The 17,278-nt window shown below is 54.2% G+C and overlaps 2 protein-coding genes across 2 annotated transcripts in view; one reads left to right on the forward strand and one right to left on the reverse strand.

The window, feature by feature from the left end:
• AR (androgen receptor) overlaps positions 1-3,664 on the reverse strand; it is a 63,970-nt gene extending 60,306 nt beyond the window's left edge. Inside the window, exon 1 of the mRNA XM_075513505.1 lies at positions 2,280-3,664. Coding sequence (XP_075369620.1) covers positions 2,280-3,280 — 1,001 coding nt within the window. The 5' untranslated portion in view covers positions 3,281-3,664. The remainder of the gene's footprint in view (positions 1-2,279) is intronic.
• The window catches only part of EDA2R (ectodysplasin A2 receptor), a 311,154-nt gene that overhangs the window by 184,364 nt on the left and 109,512 nt on the right, over positions 1-17,278 (forward strand). The window lies entirely within an intron of this gene.

The raw sequence follows: 17,278 nt of genomic DNA on the forward strand, positions 1-17,278 counted from the left end.
CTTAGGCCGGTAAGGCTGCAGTGAGCCCACCAAAGTGCCCTCCACCGCTCTCAAAGAAAATGCCGAGACGACATTTTCCGAGGCTAAGAGGATAAAGCTTTCTGCGCAGTGCCGCGTAGGGCAGGAACTTAAACCTAGCACAAGAAGCTAGGAGGGGAGCACAGGTCCAAAGCAGACCGTCCTTTGGTGAGCAAACTTTACTATAAAGCGCGTTAGCTCCCACGACCCTCTTCCCGTGCGAGCGCTGCTGCCTGGGAAGCGGGTACGCGATCCGCTGCCGTCAGCTCCAGCTGCAGCAGAGGCTGCTCACTGCACTGGCACTGTTGCATGTTCAGGAGAAAATTAAAAGCCACAGCAATCGATAGGCAGCATGCTGTAAACTTAATGGAGACTTTGCTAGGATGAAATATAAACCTGGCAGCAATTAACTTGTACAGCTTTAGCCAGACCATAAAGGAGCATTCCACTCTCCCTACAGCATTTTAAAATTGCATCCAAGCAGAGAGAGGGGTATAAATACTGTCAGTCCGTCGCTCTCTCGCAGCAGCCGGGTAATGCCCTACGAGCAACGGAGTTCAAATGACAGGATAATGGTATTTTAAAAACTCTCTGTGGCAGCTCTGACTCCACCGATCCCTGCAGGTCTGCCAGCGGAGCCACTGTGCCAGGGGAAGCGTGGACACGGACGCGGCCCGCTGAACGGAGCCACAGGGAAGAGGAGCAAACAGCATTTCCCACAGGAATAAGGGAGATGTCATTTATCTCTAAGGCAAGACTCGGGCAAAATTCAACTGCCGCCCAGGCCCAGCCCACGCGACTGCCCGCTGACCACCACGTGAGCCCAGACCTGCTTTCCTTACCGCGATACTCCGTCTGCGAGGGGTTCCATTGCACGGGCTTCGCAGGCAAATAAACTGTCACGAGGCTGAGCCTTCTGCTGTCAAAAACCTGCACCATCCATTGACAGCATTTGGACAGTTAAACTTTCCTAACTTTATTCACCCCGGCTCACTCTACACCGATTTCCGCAGAGATTTACCCAGACTCCAGGGGAACACACACGGAGCCCACACAACTCCTGCCACCGGCGCGGCACTCGCGGCTGGACTCACGCTGGCCTCGCCTTACTTTTAGCCCAGTGTTTTTGCCAAGCCTTCAACTTCTTCATAAAATCCCCAAGTCAGTTGTTGTGTGGATGATAATTCCTACACTGCCCCGATAAAGCTGTGAGCATTTTAAAGCAGCAAAACAAGCACAGAAGCAGGAGCATGACGCATCTGCCCTGTGCTAATTTAAGGGGAAAATCTAACTGTTGGCTTTAATCTTTGCTCCCATCACAGAGAGTACCACAGGGCGAGCATGCGGATGTGCAACTCCAACGATGCAAACCCCGGCCGAGGCCGTACCAACTGCTTGTGGCCGGGGCTGCCTCCAGGCCAGCAGAAAAATCTTTTTGCGGTCACGGTCCCACTCCCGTTTCTACCAGCTGCAGCGATTCTCTCACGCAGGAACGCGTTTTGCCACGATGAGAGGGGATGACGCAGTATGCCCCCTGTTCATGCGTACCCCTGTTACAGAGACTGTTAATCTCCTTTTTTGAGGTTAATCCACCAGGAAAAATTACTTCCGATCGAATCCTTCTTCTCAAACCCATACACCTTTCCTCCTCTGCTGTATTCCTAAACACTCTTCTCTCTCTGCTTTAAAACACATCTTCTACCTGTACTTAAAACAGAGCTTCAATGCCCATGCGGTGTTTCCCTGCCTCTACATTCAGCAGTTTCAGCTTGCTCTGCACAGCGCGTTCCCCGCTCGTCGAGCTCGCGGTGGAGCAAGGTGCAGGGAGAATTTTAACTCCAGCTCGAACGGGTCTGTGCTCGAAGCGCAGCGTCCCGATTCCCGCACACTTAGAGCGGCCCAGGGAAGGGGGTAACGGACGCATAACGAAACGAGATAAACGCCATCGACCTCCGGGGGACGGCGGCGAACACCGGGAGTCCAGCGCAGCGTTTCTGCACAGTCGTGCCCAGCAGGTCACAAGCGGCAGCGTGTCGGCAAGCGGGGAGGCTCCGACAGCGAGAGGTGAATCAAGCCGGGGCAGCCGGGACAGAGGCGGGCTGGGCGTGCGGCTTGGCCGGGGCAGCTGCGGGAGGCGGCGGGGGGCGCGGGGTGCCGATGCCGGCGGGGTGCGGGGTGCGGGTGCCGATGCCGGCGGGGTGCGGGGTGCGGGTGCGATGCGGGGCGCGGGATCCCGGCGCCGGCGGGACGCGGGTACTCACCGGAGGTCGCCGTAGGCGCCGGCGTAGCCCTCGGCCCAGGGCCCCAGCTCGCTCTTGATGCAGGCGGCGGGGGCGGCGAAGGGCGGCCGGCCCGCCGCGTACCAGGCGTCGGCGGGGAAGTCGGCGGGCTCGGCGGGCGGCCCGCGCCCGCAGCCGAAGGGCCCGGCGGGCGGCTCGGCGCAGGGCCCGTAGAGCTGCCCCTCCTCGGCGAAGAAGGCGGGCCAGGGGGCCGCGGGGCCCGGCGGGGCCATCTCGGAGCCGTAGCGGCACGGGGCGGCCCAGCCGCCGCCCGCCGCCGGCCCCGGCGGGCTCTCCAGCTTGACGCGGGCGGGCGGCGGCGCCAGGCTGAAGGCGGGGGGCGGCCGCGCCGCGGGCCCCGGGGAGCCGCGGAAGAGCCCCGGCCCGGCGGGCGCGTCGACGGCCAGCGCGGCCTCCGCGCCCGCGAAGGCGGCCGGGGCGGGCGGCGGCTGCGGCGGGTCCCCGCCGGGCGGGCGCGGGGCGCGGGGCGGCCCGGCGGGCAGCGCGAACATGCAGTCCTCGCGGGGCGGCGGCTCGCCCGGCGCCTCCAGCGCCTCCAGGGCCAGGCCCATGGAGGCGGACACGGCCCTGCAGAGCTGCTTGGCGCTGTCGCCCAGCGGGTCCTCCTCGGGCGCCGGCTCGGCCTCGGGCGGCGGCAGCAGCGGCAGCGCGCCCGCCTCGCACGGCAGCTCCCTCAGCTCGCCGGCGCAGGGGAAGGGCGAGCCCATGGCGGGGCCGCCCGCCGGCAGCGCCTTCCCGGCGCCGCGGGGCTCCTGGGGCGGCAGGAAGGCGGGCGAGCCCGGCGGCGGCCGGGGGCTCGGCGGGCAGGGCGCGCACGCCGGCGGCTGCTGGCTGCCGCCCGGCTCCTCCCGCGGCGCCTGGAACGCCTCGCAGACGCTCTGGAAGAGGGTCTGGAAAGCCCCGCGGAAGGTCCTGCCCCCCGCCCGCGGGTAGACGCGGCCGACCCCCAGCTGCACCTCCATGCCCGCCGAGCGCGAAAGCGGCACCGGCAGGCGAGGCGGGGGCGGCGAGCCCCGGCAGGCGCCCCCCGGCCGGCCGCCCGCCGTGCCGGCTAGCAGCGGCGCTGCCCCGCGGCCCCCATCGCCGCCGGGGCGGCGGGCGGGATGCTCGGCGCCTGCAACAGGCGGGAGGAAAAGTTGGGGCCGCGGCAGCGGGCAGGCGCGGCCGGCGCGGGCAGCTGCCTGGGCTCCGTGTGAGCGGCGGCGCGCGGGGCGCGGGAGGCAGGCGGCGGGGAAGGAGGTGCGGCGGCGGAGACCGCCCCGCGCCGCCGGCGCGGCCCGGGGGCTCGGCAGCGGAGCGGCCGGTGGCCCGCCGCGGGGGGAAGCGGCGCCCGCCCCGCCCCGCCCTGCCCTGCCCTGCCCTCGGCGCGGCTCCCCCCTGCGCCGGCGGCGGCCGGGCTGGGCGGCGGGGGCGGCGAGCGGGGCCCCGCGGGGCGGCCCCGGAGCAGCGCGGAGCCGCAGCGCCGCCGCCGCCTCCCGCCGCAGTTCCTCACCGGCGCCGGCCCCCGCGGGCGCAGCGGGACGGGACGGGACGGGACCGGACGGACGGGACGGACGGGACTGCCCGGCCCGGCCCGGCCCGCCGGCGCACAGCGCCCGCCACCGCGGCCTCTGGGCGAGCGCCCGGCCCGCCCCCCCGCGCCCCGGCCGGGCGGAGCGGGGCGGAGCGGGGGCGCGGCTGCGGCCGCCCCGGCTCCCCTCCCGCCGGCTGCCGGGCCGGGCCGCGGCGGCGGAGGGGCGGGCGGCCCCGGCCGCCGAGGGAGTGGGGTCGCGCGGCCCCGCCGGGCGCCCGGCCCCCGGCCCGGGGCCGCTCCGCTCCCGCCGCCCGGCCGCAGCCCGCGGAGCGCAACGCGGCTGGGCGGGATCCGGCGGACAAAACGCTGCTTTGCGCCGTGCGCCGGCGGGGCCGCTGCCCGACGGCCTCCCCCAGCCGGGCCTGGCGCAGGGGGCCTGCCCGCCCCGGCGCCGCGCACCTTCCCCGAGGAACCCGCGGGAGCCGGCGGCCGCTCCTCGCCCGGCCGGGGCCTTCGCTCCCGCCTCCCTCTGCTCCGCAGCCGGCAATGCTCCCGCCCGCCACCAGCAAGAAACAGCGGGTCGGTGCATCTTCTGCACACCTACCCGCGCTCTGGTCACCCGCAGGGCTGCGAAAGAGCTAGCCAGCAGACGTAATTAGTGTAGGACCTACCATAAACAAGCCTTGAGCTCCCCTTACTGGTCCTGGAGTAACGGTCCTAGAGCAACCTCTTCTAGTGGGCACCATTCCCAGGCAACCTGGTAACGGAATCGCACTCATTCGAGACAGGTTAAGATAAGCCCGTTAAGTTCAACCCCTTTGGAGACAAAGGGAAAAAAGTAATAATTTGTTGCAATTGGAGAAGTGGAGCCGGTCGGGAAAACGAAGAATCATGCCCAGTCTTTCAAAAGCATTTTTACAAGCCGTAGAAGATAAACTAAGTACAGCCCAGCAAAATTTGGCAGTGTCCTCCACGCGGCCTGAGCGGCCGGAGAGCCCTGCCTCCGACAGCAAGGTGCTGGGGAAGGCAAAGGGCTGGTGCGCGCGGCGAGGACGGCGTCGCTGCCCGCCCCACGGACCTCGCCGCTGGCTGCTCCCGGGGCGCAGGAAGGCGGCGGGCAGGGGCTGGCGGTACCTGGGCCCAGGAGTGGGCCCAGCGCTTCCTGGCCACTGGTGAGGAAGACCATCCACAGAGAAACCTTGTAGGCTTTCAGTACGGATGAAACACCAAGTCGGTTTTTAATGACAAGTGATGTGGCCCCTAAAATAATAAAGCAGCACAGCTAAAACCTGAAAAGGTGAAAACAGAGGGAGATACTGTAACGTGTGTGCAGAGTGCCTATTCAAACCCCCGCAGGTCTCGGCGATCCCCCCTGGAGCTCGGCTGGAGCTCGGTGCGGGCTCCCTCTCTGCGCGTGGCCCAGGAGCCCCAGGCCGGGGACTGGGGTGCAGCCCAGCCCCGCGGTGACAAAGCTGCGGCTCCAGGTGCGAGGGAAGGGAACACGACGGGAGAGGATCAGAGAGGTGTTTCGGAGGGATGCAAAGAAACCCGCAGAGACAAGGGGGACGTTTGTGTGGCCAAGCGTTAACCACGTTGCAAATTGTTCTTCACGCACCCACGGGGGAGATGCCTCTTCGCGGGGTAGGCTTGTGAGAGAAGTGTGTCCTGCAGAAGTAAGGCTGTGTGCATCGCTCTTCAAAAAGCTGGTATAAAGCCTTAAGTGGATTTTCTGAAAGACTGGTACCATTAATTCAAAGAATCTCTTTTTTTTTTTTTTTTTTCTTGGACACAGATGTGGGCACGAACTCACCCTTCCTACCGGCTATGCAGTAACAGCGATGGCCTAGCTTTACTGCAAAGCTGCTCTGCGTTTCAGCAAGGATGGCAAAATCTAGAAACACAAACCCAGGATTCACAACTGCATCTTATTATGGTGTCCCCAGTAAATGATGCAGCCCCCCCCAGGGAAATTAGCTGTTGCCACAAATCCATGCAGATACCTGCCAAGTGGATGCGGATTCCAGCGTCTTTGCTCTTTCAACCTCCAGTAGTTGTCAAGCCTCTGGAGTAAAATACATGGACTCTGGAAAACCTCAAGGGGAGGATTCTCATAATATGCATCAAGAAATGTGCTGGAAAAAGCTGAGGATCGGAGATGAAATATCACCTAAGAAACAGATGGCTTTGTGTTTTAAACAAAAAGCGGGTTATTCCCACCCGCGATCCCACCTGCCAAGCCGCCCAAGAACTTTCTTTGACACCACCCTTCCCACCAAGGAAGAAATGTCCTCAGTCCGCGCGCACTGGGAACACCAGGAGCCCTGAAGACCTCGTACAAGTTAGAGTTTTTCTGTTCAGATAGCCTCTTCTGTCCGGGATCGGGGACTTGGGGCCTGTGCGTGTGTCTCGGGCTCTGTCTCGGCGGGTGTTTGTCCTGCGGCCCTCGCTGCTCCCCTGGCCTCTCCTGGCTTTGCAGCGTCCGCGGGGACACGGGTTTTCCCATAGTCTGAAGTTCGCTGCCGGGGTTTGTGAGATGCTAGTCGCAACAGAGGCGCATAAAGAAAGACTGCAAAATGGTTTATGTTCTTCTCAGTTTACAGAGCTGACACTTTAGTTTTGACTGATGCTGTGGTTAAGATGTATTATTTTAGAAGCAATTTTGTGATTAGATCTTCACGTAAGTTTGAAGAAGCTGGTCATTTCTCTTTTCTTTTCTTTTTTTCTTCTTTTCTTTTCTTTTTTAATTTATTTCCTGAAAAGGCATCTTGCGAGTGTTTTGTTTTCCCGGTATTCGCATGTTTCTTTTAAAAATTACTAAACATTAATGGATTTTCTGGGTGCCTGTGTGTATGGCTGCGCATGCTACTTTTTAAAGGCTTCGTGTATTTTAATCTTTATGCTTGGTTGACAAAGAAAAATCCGTACTGCTAACGCACAGAGTGTTTTACTTGCAGTTACTATCTTACAAGTATTAAAATGTAACTTTCTTTAGAGTTTCAAAGTTCTTTTACTAGTTTCATTAAAGCTGAGTTAAATCCCTTCCATAAAATCACTTTCTGCAGTTTAGAAGTCAGGCACAGTCTCAGCTTACATCTGAAATTCCGAGGGCTGTATTTTAACACAGTAAAATAGGCGTCGTTCATGGAAAGACCAGGCAAACCCTATGCAAATGTGTATTTTTCCTGCGTGCAAGCTAAGCTGTAGTTTTGATTATCAGATTAGTGGAAAATGAGCAGCAGGATGAGCCTACGCCTGTTTCAGGCAAGTGCCTTTCTCTTCAGTGAGTCGGTGCTTTTCTGTAGAACGAAGCTGGAGAACGCGTTACGGGCTGTGTGCTCGGACCTTCCGCGGCTCTCTGGCGGAGGCTAAGGCAGTCGTGCATTTCCTTGCATTTGCTTGCTAAAACGTTAAGGCGGGCTGAAAGTATTCTGCTTCGCTTTACTGTCTCACAGATACTGAAGCGTTCTTTTCTAACGTTCCAGTGGTATTTGGGTTTATTCGTTAAATCTGAGTGTAAGAATTATAATGCGTTGCTTTCTGTTATGTAAAATAACATTAAAATCAGTAATCGGGTGAACATCCAATCTAAAAGTACTGCAGCTGGAATCAGATAAATATGTTTGGAGGGACGTACGGACGCATCGACTGTTTTGAGAGAGCGAAGCCGAGTGTGGCTGGGCCGTGCCGGCGGCTCCCGGGGGCTGCCCGCACAGGGCCCTGCCCTCTGCCATCTCCCCGCAGTCGCTTATTTTTCTACCTGGGTAGAAAAATGCACCGTTCAGATGGAAAACTAGCCGAGAGCGAAAACAGATATTTTTTCAGAAACCAGTTTCATTCTAACTGAGGTACCTGCGGCTTTTATTATAAAATAATGACTCAAAGAAAAATCCAGCACGACGGGCTCATCGGAGTATTTGGTAGCATGTGTTCCTCCAGGTCATCACGGCTTCGTGCTGAGAGAAGAGGGGGAAAGGAAGGGGGGCGATGCGGCAGGAGGAAGGTTTGGCGAGCCCACGTCGCTCCCCGCGGCTCGGGGAGCTGGCAGCAGCTTTGACGCGCGCCGGCGAGCGGGCGGCGAGAAGCCGTGTGCCTGCGGGGTCCGGCCCAGCCCGGCGGCCGGCAGCGCGGCTGAAGGTCTCCGCGGGCCCCGGCTGCTTCTGCAAGGCTCTTCTCCCCGTCCCGGCGTCGCAAAGGTCTGCTGCCCCGCTCTGCCGTTGCCTTCGGGCGCAGGGAGGCCCAGCCGCCAGCCTGCTCTGCCGCGAGCAGCGCATCGACGGGGGAACGCCCGGCGTGCAGGGAGATGTGAACTCGCACGGCGGGGCCGGGAGCGAAGAGATGCAAATCAAGGAGAACAAACTGCTTCGGGAACAAACTGCCTAAAGCGCGTAAAATGATTTTAAGAGAAACGTCACCTTTTCCTTTATTTTATGAGTGAGTGGTTTACTGACGTAAACCAAATGCACGTTGATTAAATTTTTTTAAAAATTGGGACCCTAGATTCATGTCTGAACTTAATACAGTTTATAAAAATAAGTCAAATTAAACATGAGAACACCGTATTGTCCTCTGTATTTGCCCCCAGGATCACAAAGACATTTTTGTCATCTGCCTGGTGGAAGTCACTACTTGAGCACCTAAAATTAAAGTTTCTTGAGAAGTTAATCCATCATTTCCAAGTGTCTTATTAAGGGTCGGAGGGAATGTTTCATTTTAGTTCATTCAACCGGTCTGGGTCAGTAACTCACGCACTCAGAGCTGAGACAGGCAGGAAAACCCTTCTGCTTCTCTCCTGCGGTCAGCACGGGGGGGTGAATGGATGAGACCTGCTCCTTCTAAAATCAGGGGGAGACAGGGACCATGTGCAGCCAATGCAATGCATTACATGTGGATAGCGCTTTATTTATCTAATAAAATACTTTTTCACATTTAAATAAGAAAGTTTTTACGTGCTCAGAATTTATTAACATTTTCTTTAACTGTAAAAATGATCTTAAAATTCTGCATGTATGTTTTAAGTGATTTTAAATGTAGTTTGATACAGCACACAAAAGGAATAATCACACTATAATTAAGAAACATTTCATTCACTGGTTTTAATGTAAGAAATGTTAAGAAAAATCTGAAAAAAATAATGCTGAACAAGATACAGTGCAATGTTTGCAGTTTGTTTCTCTTATCTAAACAGAGAATTAAAACTCCTGATATTGATTAACCTTCCACTAGCCTGACCCGTACAGCAGAATACAGGTTATTTAGATAACCAGCCCGTTGCGTGCGTATTGAATAGAAAATAAAAAGCAACTGAGCGAGGTAGCCACGTGCGGAGCTGTAAAGCCAGATGTAGGTTTACATGCCTGTTCGGATGTTTGGGAGGGGAAGAGCGTGAGCGCAGTGCACTGCGTACACTTGCGTGAACGGCGGCACAAAATAGACGTTTAATAAAGGAACCCACGTATAAAACCTTAAAGACATTTTTCTGTATTCTCTTGATTTAAATCACGTATTACGACTGCCTCTGTTGAGAAAAAGAGGAGGGTAACTGCCACAGGCGCTTCCCTTCTGAGGGGAACAGAGGGCCCAACGTGCCGACGGGAGCCAGCCCACGGGGAAGGCAGCTGCCTCCCTGGGGCCCGCCTCAGCCACGTTACCAGGAGGCTCCCGGCTCTGGCACGGTCCTCTGGCTATTACCCGCTATTGGTTACGCGGGCTGGCTACGGTGAGGTTGCGGAGAGAAGCCCAAAAGTGATCAAAAGGGACCTGAGGGCACTGGGGCGATGGGTGAGGGATCAGGAGCACAGGTGGTGCCTTCCTCAATCCCGTCAGTGGCAGGGAAGAACACCGAAAGGAACAGGGAAACTCCCCTGCTCGTCACATGGCTCAGAGGCTGGTGCCGTCGGCGGAATTTTGGTTTTTTTGATCATGGGGACGTTTACACAGCACCGGGCCTGCTGGCGACGGATGGAGTTGAGCTATCTGAAAGGGGGAAAGGATTCTCGCCCATGAGTTGGCGGGGCTCATCGAGAGGGCTTTAAGCTGGGTTCGAAGGGGGAAGGGGACGTCACCAGGCTCACTAGAGAGGAGCCTAAGGCTGCCCTGCCAACGTTGGGAGTGAAATCGATAGCCCAGCTCAAGTGCATCCACACCAACGCACGCAGCATGGGCAACAAACGGGAGGAGCTGGAAGCCATTGTGCAGCAGGACAGCTATGACTTAGCCACCATCACAGACACGTGGTGGGACGACTCTCACGACTGGAGTGCTGCAATGGATGGCTGTAAGCTCTTCAGAAGGGATAGGCAAGGAAGGAGAGGCGGTGGGGTGGCTCTGTAGCTTAGGGAGTGTTTCCATTGTGTAGAACTCGGCAATTATGATGATAAGGTCGAGCGCTTATGGGTAAGGGTGAGGGGGAAAGCCAACAAGGCAGATATCCTGCTGGGTGTCTGCTACAGCCCACCCAACCAGCATGAAGAGGCAGCGTAATGGCAGCGTAATGGTAAGCACGTAACTGGCTGGATGGCCAAGACCAGAGAGTGGTGGTGAACGGAGTTAAATCCAGTTGGCGGCCGGTCACAAGCCGTGTTCCCCAGGGCTCAGTTTTGGGGTTAGTCTTGTTTAATATCTTTATCAATGATCTGGACGAAGGGATCGAGTGCACCCTCAGTAAGTTTGCAGATGACACCAAGTTGTGCGGGAGTGTTGATCTGCTCGAGGGCAGGAAGGCTCTGCAGAGGGACCTGGACAGGCTGGATCGGTGGGCTGAGGCCAAGTGTGTGAGGTTCAACAAGGCTCAGTGCTGGTCCTGCACTTGGGTCACAGCAACCCCATGCAACGCTACAGGCTTGGGGAAGAGTGGCTGGAAAGCTGCCTGGCAGAGAAGGACCTGGGGGTGTTGGTCGACAGCCGCCTGAATATGAGCCAGCAGTGTGCCCAGGTGGCCAAGAAAGCCAATGGCATCCTGGCTTGTATCAGGAATAGTGTGGCCAGCAGGAGTAGGGCAGTGACCGTGCCCCTGTACTGGGCACTGGTGAGGCCGCACCTCGAATGCTGTGTTCAGTGTTGGGCCCTCACTCCCAGAGAGACATTGAGGGGCTGGAGCGTGTCCAGAGAAGGGCAACAGAGCTGGGGAAGGGTCTGGAGCACGAGGCTGATGCGGAGCGGCTGAGGGACCTGGGGTTGTTCAGCCTGGAGAAAAGGAGGCTGAGGGGAGACCTCATCGCTCTCTACAACTACCTGAAAGGAGGCTGTAGAGAGGTGGGGTCGGTCTCTTCTCCCAGGTAACAAGTGATAGGACGAGAGGAAACGGCCTCAAGTTGCGCCAGGGGAGGTTTAGACTGGATATTAGGAACAATTTCTTTATTGAAAGGGTGGTCAAGCATTGGACCAGGCTGCCCAGAGAGGTGGTGGAGTCACCATTCCTGGAGGAGTTCAAAAAACGTGTAGATGTGGCACTTCAGGACATGGTTTAGTAGGCATGGAGGTGTTGGGTTGATGGTTGGACTAGATGATCCTAGAGGTCTTTTCCAACCTTAATGATTCTATGATTCTATATTCTATGATCAGTTTGCATGGTTTTTATTATTTTGGCTCTACGTATCTTACAAGCAGTTTCTCCATGAAAAATATTTTAAAAGAACACATTCTTCTTGCCTTGAAGTTAGGCACATCTTAAAGATAGCCAAGAAAATGGAAGCAAACTGTTACTTCATTTACTTCATGGTAAAAACTTTTATGGTCACCGTCCAGCTGGATTTGTTAAACTTACTCCGTAGAGACCAAGCATATAATTGGAATCTCTTTGGCTACAAGGCAGTATACCCCTCACAGTGCTAAAAGTAAAAAGGATTTCACATACATAACCAATTATGTATTACTGATGGCCGATTAACAGAAAGTGTGCCCAAACAGAATACATGAAAATGTGACATAAAAACCTTCGGGACTTTAAAACCAGCTCCGTGTTGGCTATGCTGTAGCCCTATAGCTTCTGTTTGGGTACTTACACCAGCTTGTTTACCAATAAAACTGTCTAATATTTGCTCTTTAATGGCCCTCGTACAAGACCAAATCATTTGTGTTTTAGTTCGTCATAAAGAATGTCCAAATATTTATTTATCGCTCAGATGTGGCGAAAAGCAATATGAGGGATTTTAGTTAACGTTTGACCTAATACACTTCTGTTTTTCCTTCCCAAGCCCCTCTAGCTTCTTAGCGATTTTTTTAGCTTGTTGTTTTATCTTTCCTAAGGATGCTGCTGCCTCCTGTCAGCCATCGGGTTACGCTTTCTGCCCGTGCGCTGGGGGCTCTGGTTTCCAGCAGCGGGTGGCTCTTCTTGTCAGGAGTGAGTTGGTGAAAGGAGCAAGAGCAGATCCTGCAAGAACAACACGTACATCTATAAAACAATTTTTTTTGTGTACCATCGCCTCCTGACTGGTCCTTCCTGATCAGAGGGAGAAGGCACCGCCTGGGCTCCGGCACTGCCGGAAGGACGGGCAGGACTTCCAGCCACACCTTGTCCCTTCTCTTCTCCGAGAAAGGGCAGCGTTTGCTTCCAGTGCCGTGGAAGGAGACCCACGTGCCGCTCCTTCACTGCCGGAGCTGCTTGTGCATAAAGACGCAGGCGGAAGGGATTAAATACCTACTTTAATTCCGAGCTTTTAAGCATGCTTTATCCAAATCGCCCGTGCGTTTCCCAGCGTCCCTGTGATTCGCAGCACCAAGTGCTGTACGGGGTTGGCCTCGGGCACTACGGAGCCCCTGGGCAGAGTCAGGGGCGCAGCCGGAATTATTCTGAAACTCCGACTTGCTGGTCTCTCCCCTTCTGCTGAGAACCCACCCGAGCGCTCCCCACGTCCTCCTCCCTCCTGCCACAGCAGCCCCTCTCCAAGCAAGGGCCTCTTTCCCTCCTCCTCCTGCCAGCGCTGTGCCTCCCTGAGAAAGAAGTAAGAGAACAACTTCGCTCCTTCCATTTTCGTGCCTTTGTTTACCTCAAGAGGACAGTTAAAACTGAAAAAAACATTAATTATGTTAAAACCAAAAGCATAACAATATTTATACTAACAGTGTGCTTCACTGCTCCTTAGAACCCCAGCCGTATTCACATCTTAATGACTGACCTCACTTGCCCATGGAAAGTGCTTTAAAAAGAAAATGTAGGTTGTTAGCCAGAAACACTCGTTCCTGACAGTACGACAAAGCCCATCACCGTGTTGGTAACGCCGCTCCAGCTGTTACATAAACATTTCCTACGTTCTTTCTGCAGCTTGTTTCTGCATTAGTGATACCAGAGGGGCTTTTGGCATTCTTTTCAGTAGTACCTACGGGCTCATGAAGTTGAAAGCTTGACTCTTCCAGCCCTTATTAGCATGTATCGTTTTGAATCCTTACCAAAAAATTCCGTTCCCGAAATCCTGCTTTGTGTTACCCTACCTGAAACGCTTTGGCTGTTCTCTAACCCGCAGCAGCCCGCCGGAGCAGCCTCGGCAGGACCACGCGGTCACCGTCTGGGGGAGCGGGCAGGAGCAAGGTGGGGGAAAATCGCCAGTAGCGAGGTGGGCAGGCAGAGACGGAGTCTTACCCCATGGAGACAAAGCCAGGCAGACCCGACTGCCTGCTACTTCTGCACTTCTGTTTGGTGTGACAGCGAAAATGTCGCTGCAGAGACTTAATTTTATTCATCTGGAATGCGCACCTCCTGACAGTCAGAGGAGGTAATTCTTCAAGGAGGCTTTCCCTGGCAAGCAGCTGAATTAGACCAGGAGTTTTGTACCAGATGAAAATGCTCTCTGGAGACATTATACAATTGCTCATCCCTGGAAAGATCGAGGAGGCACTGACTTTTCAGAATGGGAGGAAGAGAACAGCAAAGGGGTTTCCTGCAGTAGCTTGGTACACACTTGTCGGGCGTTGCAGTGGAAATGATTGTGCCAGAAGATTATAGATACGTGGGCAATGTGCAGTTTGCAACTGAGATGCAAGCTTTGCAAATTTAAAATAGATTCTCCTCCTTGTGCCGTACTTTCGCCGGCTGAGAGAATTGCCTTACAGGTGAAATTAAACACTGTGACAAGGAAATGCCCGTAACACCAGCCTATAAGAGACGGTATGCACTGAGAGCTGGGACTGGCCTCCAGTGGCTGAAGGGGGGTTCCCAGTATTTATATATGTGATCATATACAGAGCTAACTATACGCTGCAATTGCTTCAGTAATAAAATCGTTTGGGGTGCCTTTTCTAATTGTATCAACTAGGAATCGTTATGTTATTAGCCCTTCCCTTTTGTATGACTGAAACACGTTCGAGTATGATTTGGCAGCAGATTCTTAGTACCTGGATAGGTGAGAGTTAGCTTCTGAGTGTCTCGCACTGTAGGAACTTCCTCCGAGGAGGTGATTGCGGGGCTATTCAGTGCCACCCCGTACATTAGAATCCGGCTCAAAATGTTTCGTGCTCTGTAGATACAATAGGACGACAGCTTTAAATACACGTCAGGCTGTGCTAAAGCACAACAAACAGTAAACTGAGGATGGTTAGCTGTTCTTGAATGCGACTGTCATAGGAAATTAGACAGTTTCTTCTGCCACTCTGACCACAGACAGAAAGTTTTATTGTATGCAATTTTCAGTTTCTTTCTACTACGAAGTCCCACATCTTCAGTGAGCTGATTGTGCCTGTCTACAGCATACAAAAATGCTTTTAAAACTTCTGCTTTTAAACTAACTGCAAGAAATTTGTTCAAACCTTGTCTGTAAAATTTCTATTTCAGCTTAAGCACTGAAATCATAGTTCTTGTTTGAATATTTTAGATTTTATCATCAAGATTTCAGGAACCAAAAATTGCAGTAGCCATCTCATGTCAAATCATTCAGGCCCTGGTATAGCAAATAGTACTCATACGCTGTTAACTTCAGACAAAAGAATTATGTTCAACTCTATGAGGCCTCTAAGCTTAAAATTCAGCGTGTGTCCACCACGCTTTGTTGGATAAGGGCCTTGCACAATGAGGGAAAGCATTACCTTCTGTGAAAAGGTTTTTCTGTATTTATTTCAGTGATTTGTAGTGGGCCTTGCCATAGCAGAAAACAATACAAAGAAGGTGTGACAGGCATTTGCTGTTTGGGGTGTAACACAAACAGCATCCAGTGCTGACTTGTTTGGTCTTCTGTATGGGAGCTCTGTCCTGGTCTCACTTGTGTATTCGCTTGCTGCCGTCAGGATTCATCCCCCTAACCAACACCTCCCCACTGAAGCCAATAGTGCCGGTGAAATGCGGAGAGCTCTTTGGTTGAGGAGAATTATTGGGCACTTGGTTCAAGACTGTGACTATTTAAAAACATAATTCTGCAGTTCTACAGAGGAAACTTGGACATGCCAGTTTAGGAGGGGTCTGACGAAGAGCTTGCAAATAGTTCATCTTCCCCTGCACCTGCCCCCCCCCCCCCATCCTAGCAGTTTAAAAAACAAGATTCAACTCTCCACAACTTTTGCTCCATGTAATTGGCAACACTCCAGCTGGAGCAGTGGGCTGGGTGCAGCTCTGAAGGGTGCGTAAGAGTGTCCAGCTGAAAGCAATGGAGAAAACGGGAAAATAGGTGCCGTGCCATGGTGCAGGCTTCCCCTACGCTCGCCCACATGCTCTCCAGGGATCAGCTCTCCTTGATAGCAAGCAAGTTCATTCCCATGGCCACGGACGGTATTTTGCCTCTCACTGAAATTGCCAGCTAGAGCTATTGAAAAAACATTTTTTAAAAAAAGAGAAAAAGGAGCAATTCTAATGAACACGATAGTTTCATTAACATTTACAGCTTCTTAATACTCTAAGACACTGAACTGCCAGGAAGAATTTCAAATCAGTGTCAGCCCATCAGTGGTATTTGCTGAGATATCACCCTGGGAGGAACTGGGTGGGAATTCCCACCTTCTTTCACAGAACCACCTTTGCTGTCCTCTCCATGCCCCCTGGATACGTTGGATATCTCCCAACGAGATCCACTTTGCCACTTTGCTGCCACTCTTTTTGGGGGGCTCTTGGTCTCTCCTGCGGGGAGCAGGTCGGCAGGCAGTGGAGAACTGGGATGGCTCTGCCACGGAGGCAGCTGACGGGAGCAGCCAGTGGGGCCAGAACGTGCATTTTACACCTGGCACTGGGCAGGGTCCCTGAAAGCACGAGGGGAGCAGGGAAGGAAGGAGGTAGATGTAGCTCTGGGTCGCAGGGTAGCCCGCCCCCCATTCGGGATCTCTACCATGCTGGGTTTCTCCCAAACCATCGGCGTTCAACAAGGTCAGTGGAGAGGTCAGTACTGACTGCTGCGTGGAGGACGGGTGCTGTCACACCTCGCTTCACTCTCTCCATTCAGGGTTCAGTTTGCTCAGCAGGGTGCAGGGAGTTTTCAGATTTCAGGTAACCTCTGGCTTACCTTGGGGAGACATACAATACAGTTATAAAAGCAAAGTATTTTGAGTGTATTCCAAAGATGTGAAGGAAAAATCAGTGGAAATAGAGAGGGGCTAGTCTTCGTTCAAGGAAGGTTCAGATCTGCAGCCTTTAGAAATTTCATCTCTTTGATCAAATAGGTAGAAAACTGTCAGACGTCTCCGCTTTTCCCGTTCCTGTGGTTTCCCCATTTGTGAGCACCAAAATGCTTTACAACCTTTTTCAAATTGAACCGCAGTGCAGATCTGGGAAGGGGGAGGCGGTGGTACCACTCATTGTCCCAGGTTCCCACCCCGGGAAACGCCAGGTGGCTGTGCAGCAGCATGACCCGGTGGCAATCAGCCGGTGAGCCGGTGGCAGGGCTGGGAACAGCACTCACAGCTTTTTTCTCTCTCTTGTGCTCTGACTCCAAGCTTTTCCACGTATGTCTTATTGCAAATCCGTCATGGTTGGAAAAGTTATCATCTATCTGGGTATTTCATATTTCTTCTCCTGCAGTCAGTCCCAGAGACAGCTTGCTCGATAAACAGAGCAGGATTCTTCCAACAGACAGGACTGCCAGGTCAAAGAAGGATAGGAAAAATCCAGCGCTCTTTTCCCCCCTATTCCCCAACCCTCACTAGAGTGAAGGAAAGCAGAGTTCAAAAGCCTGCCTTTCCCTAGCTGTGTTGGCCTCTCTGCTTTCCAGAAGGCAGAGGAGAAACCTGGGCTGCCCGGCAGAGGAGGCAAACAAAATATCCTGAGAGAACAGTAGGAAAAAGAACTTGTTCCCTGGCCGTCCTTCTGCTTTAGGCATCATGCAATGTTTTGGAGATGACCTATTCTCAAGTTGATTTTGCTAAGGCTTTGAATTTTATTTTCCTGTTCTCTCAACAGCGTGCACTGGGGTAATTTGTATCTGTTTGTAAATATTCTTTAAAGGGTGACTTTTAAAGTCCTACAGATATTTATCTCTACGGATATTTATAAGGGACCTTCACCATAGGCTTAGGTTTGATCTGTGGATGTCACTGAGAG

Source organism: Mycteria americana, chromosome 10, assembly GCF_035582795.1.
Source record: "Mycteria americana isolate JAX WOST 10 ecotype Jacksonville Zoo and Gardens chromosome 10, USCA_MyAme_1.0, whole genome shotgun sequence".
Classification (NCBI taxonomy): Eukaryota; Metazoa; Chordata; class Aves; order Ciconiiformes; family Ciconiidae; genus Mycteria; species Mycteria americana.